Consider the following 8,476-nt stretch of genomic DNA (forward strand, 5'->3'; position numbering starts at 1 on the left):
AGGGCGAAGTGTCTCCTACGGCCGTGAAAGCTTCCAGCTCTTCTTATGGCTCAAGTGAACTCGATGGTTATCTCGGTGATTACAGAGCTCACTCCTCCATCCCTGCTGACAAGGCCAGAGATGAGGAGATTGAGCAACTCCAACACATGCCGCGCACTCAAATTCCTGTTTCCAGCGGCTTCGATTCTACCCGCAACAGGATCGCACCTCGGGCCAGTGATGGCTATGTGAGTTTCAACTCTCCAACTAACCATCAGGCCAGTGATGGCTATGTGAGTTTCAACTCTCCAACTAACCATCAGGTCAGTGATGGCTATGTGAGTTTCAACTCTCCGCCTCACCAAGCTCCAAGCGCAGGACCACAAGGAGCCTTTGCAAGTTTAGTGGCCGATGAAGAATCCATCCAACGAGAACAAAATGACATTGCCATCAGTGAATCTGACATGGGCTCATATAGCCTTCATCCTACGAGCCAAAATGACATGGGCATGTACAGGAATTTTGGCACCAAGAATATAATCTCTAGTACTGTGCCAGTGATATCACAACCTGGTGATACACCCAGTGTCAGAAAAACCCCGGGTTCATTCTCTAACCAAAATGGACAAGTTGGTTCACAAAATAGTGGTGGCTATGTGAGCGGAGCAAGAGGTGAACCTTATAAGCTGCCTACCATGGAGAAAAGTCAAGTTTCCATGCAGAAGCGTAAAATCAAAGCCAGGAAGCCCAGCAACTTGACCTACAGACCTGCTACACAGCTGCCTGTATCCAATGTTTTGGATGCTAGACGGAGTGATGTCTATCAGAGGAATAGAGGCTACGTAAATTCTCAAAGGCTTCCTCGTCAACCGGACTCAAATGTGTCCCCTCCACTTCTGCCCAGTTACATTGTCCAGTCCAGAAAAGGCTATGTAAGGCACAAAAGTTTTTTCTCACAAACCCGCTACACACCATCTCATGATGAGGCTGATGACAACCTGTGGAAACCTGCCACAAGTTGACGTCCATACAAGGATCCCAGGTTCCACAACGCAAAAGGACTTGAAGTACAGTGAAGCAGAAAGAACTGTCTTCCCAAGCCTGAGCTGAAATGGTATGAGAAACCTTTAAAATACTTTGCCTGCTTACATACAGTAGCTGGTGTTATAACTAGAACTTAAAGGGCCCATCTGAAACTAAACTGACTTATTTCAATGTATTTGTTTCATTTTTGTCATCGGGAGTCTGGGGACACTGAATCATTGTACTGTGTTAATCAAAGTTCCAAAATTGGCAAAAGTAGCACGGTCCAAAGTTTCAGTGATGCGTACTATTGTAAAGTTGAAGTTGTTACACTCACGAGTAAACGGGGCTCTTGTCTTGAGTAACTGAGAATAGATCATTACAACCAAATAAATTAAGATTTTAATGAAGAACAAATAAAACACACATTCTGGAGGGGCCAATTGCACCGAAGGATTATGGCTGATGTGCCCCTTCAAGGACAGGCTTGCCCATTTTATAGCACAGAAAAGATAAAGCAAAACGGATGTAATAAACAAAATGTTTTATCAGGTCCAATTCTATTCAGTCAGTACTGCAGTGACAACCTTTTTTCTATAATTTTATTGTATTATAGGCCAAACTGGTGAATGACAGCAAGTCCTTTGTACGGGTAAGTATTCACATTGTAACTGTTTAATATTGAAACGTTTGAAAAATGAAATGCATTTTGGGTGTTGCACAAAAGAGGCCTAATTATGTTTTTTTTTTGCTTTAATAGGATCTGTTGCCATGAGCTTCTGAACGGAATAAAATCTAGATCTGGTTTCTGCTGCTTAATCAACAAGTTCTTGTCTCAGTATATATCACCTGGGAGCAATAATGTAATAAAAATATATTCAATGTTTCAAGGTCACTAGTCTTGTTTTTTTCTATCACAAAAGTGTACAGTGAACTCCCAATATTTGGCCAGTGGCACATTGACTCCATTCTTCATAATGTTAATCAGTTTTAATACTTTTGGGAAACCCTATGTAGGGTGACGGTGGATAAATGAGTTGTAGATCTTTAATATGAATTCAGCAATATAATTTCTTTGACAAATCCTTCAAAGTAATGTATGGGTCTTGACTGCTGTACTTGGGCTTACCTGAAGTAAGAATTTGTTAAATTTCTTCTGTAACAGGAGTAGGCCTTCTCAAACAGACAGGGGGACAGCTAAAAGGGAATATGGAATAGCATATTATGTGTAAAAGGCACCAAAACAATCATTTCATTTGACTCGAGTGTGAGCAATTCTTCTGGGATTCAACTTGATTTGTGATGGCTGTAAGCTATTGAAGCATACCGTACCACCACGGTGTCATCATCAGCGTCCTTGCAGCCAGTCTCCACAGTGCTACTTGTCAAAGAGGTTAGGGCAATGTGGTGTTCTGCATCATCAACAAATGTGTGCCTTGAAATAAGGTTGACATCAAAATCAGATAATGCAAATTGTAGTAGATATAAATTAATCATAAATTGCTGACTTATGAACTACCTTACATACAGCAATACGCTACATATGGCTATCTAAATTGTATTGCAAACATGTATGTAAAAAAAACTCAGGCCATGTTATATCAGTCTGCATCCAAAATGAGTTGTGTGCCTGTAGCCTAATTATATTGAGGGCTGGGAATACCTAGGAGAAAATCTAAACTTGAGAAAGTGAGCCACCAAGTGTTCATCTCGTGGAAATTCACAACCAATATGTGGTATAGTTTCTCATTCACCCATTGATACAGTCACAAAGAGGTTTACCTACCAGTCAATATCCTGAAGATTGTGATGTCCCTGAAAGGCCATAAGCTTATTTTCCAGGAACCGTATTGGGTCGTTGGGACATGACAGAGATGAAGCTGTCAGTAAGGCCTGTCAAAAAAATAAATAAATGCTGAAGTTACTGTGAAATGAATTCGTCTGGTTTAGCTAACTGTAACAGCTGACTTTAGCTCACGTTGATTGTTAAATATAAATATATATAAAAAAAAAGGTTATAGACCTAGCTGTTTTAACAGTTCTACTGTTCTGTATCTGTGCTGCTAACCCTACCCGTTAGCCCAGGCAACTTACCTGATATATTTGCGGCAATGAGTGTTTCAGTATGTACTCTTTCAGAGCAGGCTCTGCGTATTGTAAAGCCATATCTTGCCCCTGATTACAAATAAGCAAGTTAGTCAGCTTTTGCTTTAACCTGGTACGCTGCACTTTACCGTCCACAGTTTACCTTTGCGATTTCCCCCCAGGATGGCGAAGGCATGTCCCGCCCTACTCTGCTTCTGATTGGCTTGTCCTGTTATTTTACCTTAACCTTAACCAATCATCACTCCTCATGTGCCCAGAGTGCCTAAACCCAACCCAATCAGGCGCAGAGTGGGGCATGACAGACATACCTTTGGGAGAAGAAAGGATATTGGAGATGAGGCTTGCTGTTGCCATGGTTACGTAGTAACGTTACACTGTTGGACAACGAATGTATTGCAGCAGAGTAAAGACAAACGATGCTAGCTGTGTGAGACTACCAGGATGCATGTGCCTGTTCTGTCAAGAGATAATTAAACGTCTGTTTTGTTAACATATTAATGTTTGATACTTTGTTTAAAATTATATATCCAAATAATGTTCAGATTTTGGCGTGATAGCCATGCTAATTGCTAATGTTAGCAACTCTGTGACACGTCTGGTCGGCCACCACTGTGAGCTGCCAGGAACAACGGAGCAAAACATTGTTGACAACTCTAGCTAGTCAGCCAACTTCTTTAGTTTCCACTGGATAATGCAGATGTAAAAATGACTTCGTCTGGGTTTGTATTGGTTTCGTTAGATCTTAGAACGCTAGCTAGCGTTAACTACCGGTAATAAGCAGAGTGAGTTTGCTGGTAACGTTAACGTTAGCAGAACATTCGGCTCACATTTGCAATCTAGCTAGCTAACGTTAGCTAGATCGTTTAGCTAACTTAGCCACTGACGTCGGTTAATAGCTATAGCGTTACTTCATGTTAGCTTGCTAACAATCTCTTAGCTAACATTGCCAAAATTCAGATATCAGCATGGGCGATGGCACTGTCACTCCTAAATTGGGCAATATGAAGGCGCTACTTGGTATAGTCGCCGGGGCTGGAGCATCCTACGGGATTTACAAACTTATCAGCGGGGGAAGCTTCAAGAGAAACAAGAAAAGTGTCCCCAGTGAAAGTCGTGGTGTCAAGGGCAGTCAGCCTGGTGAAGTCACCCTACAGCCGGGGAGCCTGCTGGCCAAAGTATCTGGACTGAGTGTTGTTTGTACCCGAGGGGTTGACACTCAGAGTGAGACTGTGGATGTTGCATCAGGTAAGAGCTGAGCTCTTGTGTTATCAAATGCTCCTCACTCCCTGCTGATAAGCTTGAGTCTGCCAACGGCAGCCACAGTTTGTCACAAAAGCACAGTCTCCTGCATAGCTAACCAGTATTCGATATTAAATGTATTATTTTGCACCACAGGTGACATGATCTCAAAGTCACCTGCGAGCCTCCAACCACAGCACCTGAAGATGCTGCTGTCATGTCTTCAGACCATCAGCAATCCATCTGACAGATGTCAGATCCTACTCACTATAGGAAATGCTGCTGCCTTCACTGTTAACCAGGTACAGTAAAAATAGGCTTTCTACAATTTTCACAGTTGTAAGATTATATAACGGAACTGACGTCTAACACGACCACTTATACCCAAACCCGACCAGCATTAGTTTGGGGACCGAGTGACGTACTTCCTCCTTCTTTGCGGGCTATTCAAGAGGTTAATTGTCAGCTGTCGCAAGTCGCTTTTATTTGCAGATATCTGTCTATGTGTAAAGTTTTATATTAAAATGTGCATGATAAAAGGTCCAAATACCTTATGAAAGTGCCTTTGATAAGAGAAAGTAGCAATGAGCCGCTTGGGTGATGGTACCACAGAAGAAGAATATACCACGAAGAAGAAAGGCCCTGTAAAACTAGCCCAGGCTACTGCAAAACTACGCTAGCAGCATAGACGTTCAGAGGACTGGTCACATTTAGGGATTTTAGCTTGCAGCTTTTTCACTAGCAATAACGTCATTTCCCAGACTCTGGTAAGGAAACGGCTATAGTGAATGATTAAAACAAGATGTCTCCAGAAAGATAAGAAGTTTGACTTGTGGTTTCAGCCATTAAACCGGGTGGAAACAGCACGTGACCATTTGTAGCTGCAGCTGAAACAGAATTTTCATAGAATATTGGCAAAAAAGTGGTTGGGTTTGGTGTCGGTGACGCTACTTGTACTTTGTCAGATATGTCACTCATAGTCAATCACATTAGTGACACTTGCCAGATGTGTAATTCCATCTTTCTGTATTTTTCTACTCCACTTGTCCTTCAGGATCTCATACGGGAATTTGAGGGCCTTCATGTCATAGCTGGCTTCCTTTCAGATCCTGTGGCAGAAGTTAGAGTGCAGACTCTGAATGCTTTGAATAATCTGACCATGAACCTCCAAAACCAAGAACAGCTAAAGGTATGTTGTCATATTTACTGCACAACAAATGCTATTTAGTCTATGTATTCACATCTGTCTAAGTATTTTTATCTTGCCTTCATAGGTTTATGTGCCTCAAGTACTGGAGCTGATTGAGATGTCGCCAGTAAATTCTGATCTTCAGCTTGGTGCTCTCAGGCTGTTAACAAACCTCTCAGTCACAGACAAGCATCAACACTTGCTGAAGGAGTCAATCACACTTTTACTGTCTTTGCTCATTGTGAGCAAGGAAGCCTTACAGGTCAGTAGGATCCTGCCCTCTGAATCCTTTTGGGGTTGCACCAGTGTTCTCCAAGTTGTTCTTCTTCAAGAGTGTTCATATATCATGATCTGTAATGTATCACTACCATCCTGAGACACTTCATGCATACCGACACTAGTTGGAAGAGAGATAAGGCTGTGAAAATAAACTGTATTTGAAGTTCTTCCAATATTTTTCTTTCAGGTTCAGGCTTTGAAAGTCCTTGTAAATTTATCATCTAATCCAGATATGATGGATGACATTGTTCAAGCCCAGGTGAGATTAACTACGGTAAATTGGTAACATTATTATGCGCATGTGGAGCAATCATTTTTGGTAATAGAATATAGGAGATATAAGTAAACCTTCTTCATGACAGAAATACCCCATAGCGCAGGAGTTTATCTTTGCTGTGATCAGGGTAATTACTTTTTATTTCGAAGACCTTTTGCTTAGCAGCAGCACAGCAATAGAAATGATTAACTACAGTCATCTCAAAGGCACGTCTACTATAACTCTCAAATACTAGTCGTTATTTTTAATGATGCATATAGAAGCCCACCATGGTCATTAAAAAATCCTTAATCCTGTTCTCTACTGTATGTGCCTTTGCCACAGGCACCAGCTTCAGTTGTGCTGCTGTTCGACGTGCGGACCGCCCCAACAGTGCTTCTGCGCCTGCTGACGTTTGCAGGGAACTTAAAGGCCTGGAGGCCCTCTGCCCAGGTGGCTGACGAGCTGAGGTGGAAGCAGGATTGCCTCTTCCGGGTCCTGTTAGATGAGTCTTCCCAGCTCCACGGCAGACTGGTCCAGCTGCTTTCACACCCCGATGGGGAGATTCAGGCCCAGGTCACCCGTATCCTGACGTAGACCTCCCTCTTTCTCAGCCTTTGCTTCTACTTTGCCAAAGCCACCAACCCAACACCCTTCCAACTAAACCCTAGGTCTGTCAACAACAACCGTAGACTGTGTGTAGACTCATTCAGGCCTCCAGTGGATCCTTGGCTTGCACTTACAGAATCATAATTCCACCTATAAGAATGTTCCCCCGATCCACATTATTCCATCCATACATCACTAAACAGCCTAGTCCACCTCACCAACCCCATTTGTACAGGCCACCCCTCCCACAGTTGTTTCCTGCCCCTGGGAGTTTGCAGTCTCGTTGAAAGAGACTGTTCTTCCACAGAGTTCCACAGTGCCCTTTCTTTTGAGAACTTCACCTGTTTTCTCTGCCAACCTTCCAGGTGACATTTCTGAACTCAAACCCACTGCCAAAACTTTTCAGAGAATAATATGTTGGTGTGACGTGAACAACCTGACCCAATTTACTACGCCTGAATGGTGAACTGTTCAGAGAGGCATATAGCTGGAGAGAAGAGGTTTCTCACTGCACACCCTAGCATGCCTTGGAGACACCAGTGACTGGATGGATGTACAACGCCAGTCCTAGTAGGTCACTTTATGTTGGAAATGTAAACCCACCCTTGAGAGAAATGTGTTGGATTCATTGGTCATGGTCGTATCACGTTAATGAAAGCAATATCTTTCATTTGTGGGTGTCATTTGAAACATTTTCTATAAAAAAAAATCCAAATGCATTGTTGTTTGAGGATGTTGCTGTGGGAAATAGGGACGCCTGGCTTATTTACCATGTGAAGAGATTTTGAATGTGTAGAATTGTTGTTTAAGGACAGAAGGGATTGAGTGTTACATGCCAGGCTTCTCTAAAAGCTGATAACTTGATATCATAAGACAGACTGTGAATGACAGAGCCACGTGTTGCCTAGCTGGAGGACTGGAGCTGTGGACCCATCTGCTGACTTGTTGCACAGAAAGGGAGAGGGTGCAGGGGCTGCATACCTTCTGCTTGCATGTAAAATGTGATGACTCTTTGGATATGATTTGGATATGATCTTCGTGGTATATTCTTCTTCTGGTATTTTTTTTATGCGTTTTATGGCATGAGCCAGTACAGGTGTATCAAGATGCTGCACAATTTTCATGTTTGAACACTGAGTTTGAACACTGACACTTGATCCAAATCCAATCTCTCAGGCATTTAGATACAGCAGGAGGCTGGTTTTCTTGTGACCTAGATAATCCTATTTAAATTGATGAATTTAGACAGCATTTTGAAAATGGGGGACATGTTTATTATGTCTGCTTGAATGGTTCAATAAATGCCCTATATCCCATTATTTCAGATGACGTCTTCAATTCTCTGAATTGTGTAGTGGTCTTCTTCACTTATCTTGAATCATAAGAATTGTTTGCAGAATTTGTGACAGGAGGATGATGTGTGTACAATCTCTCAAATTCATTGGCATGAATTTCACAGCAATATTGCCAAAACATCAATAAGCAATGAACAACAAAATAATATGACCGCTAATACAACATTAAGATTGATACATAGCCTATGAATTGTATTCACACAGTGCTGATGAAGGGTTTGTTATTTCAACAGATCACATCATACTATTGTCTTTTGTCATCCGCCCCCCTCCCTCCCTCCCTCCCTCCCTCCCTCCCTCCCTCTCTTAGCTCTCTCTCTCTCCCTCCCTCTCTTAGCTCTCTCTCTCTCTCTCTCTCTCTCCCCCGCTCTCTCTAATCGGGCCTACAGCCTCCTCCCCCTTCGAACAAACGAGGTGACCAACATCTGACGGCGCATCAGA

The 8,476-nt window shown here is 42.5% G+C and overlaps 1 protein-coding gene across 1 annotated transcript; it reads left to right on the forward strand.

Annotated features, from left to right (window-relative positions):
* Nucleotides 1–3,747: 3,747 nt before the first annotated feature.
* armc10 (armadillo repeat containing 10) lies at nt 3,748–7,978 on the forward strand. The gene is made up of 6 exons (XM_083655204.1): nt 3,748–4,353; nt 4,504–4,649; nt 5,402–5,536; nt 5,622–5,798; nt 6,003–6,074; nt 6,417–7,978. The coding sequence occupies exons 1-6, from the start codon at nt 4,074–4,076 to the stop codon at nt 6,666–6,668; spliced, it is 1,062 nt and encodes a 353-aa protein (XP_083511330.1). The 5' UTR covers nt 3,748–4,073; the 3' UTR covers nt 6,669–7,978.
* Nucleotides 7,979–8,476: the final 498 nt, after the last annotated feature.

This window comes from Poromitra crassiceps, assembly GCF_964638095.1.
Source record: "Poromitra crassiceps genome assembly, chromosome: 18".
NCBI lineage: Eukaryota > Metazoa > Chordata > Actinopteri > Beryciformes > Melamphaidae > Poromitra > Poromitra crassiceps.

Bases quoted from the DNA above. Each gene is read 5' to 3' on its own strand.
- armc10 (XM_083655204.1), top strand. From the start codon at position 4,074: ATGGGCGATGGCACTGTCACTCCTAAATTGGGCAATATGAAGGCGCTA. The intron at 5,537-5,621 runs GTATGTTGTCAT...TTGCCTTCATAG, and splicing joins AAAACCAAGAACAGCTAAAG to GTTTATGTGCCTCAAGTACT. The intron at 5,799-6,002 runs GTCAGTAGGATC...TTTTTCTTTCAG, and splicing joins TGAGCAAGGAAGCCTTACAG to GTTCAGGCTTTGAAAGTCCT.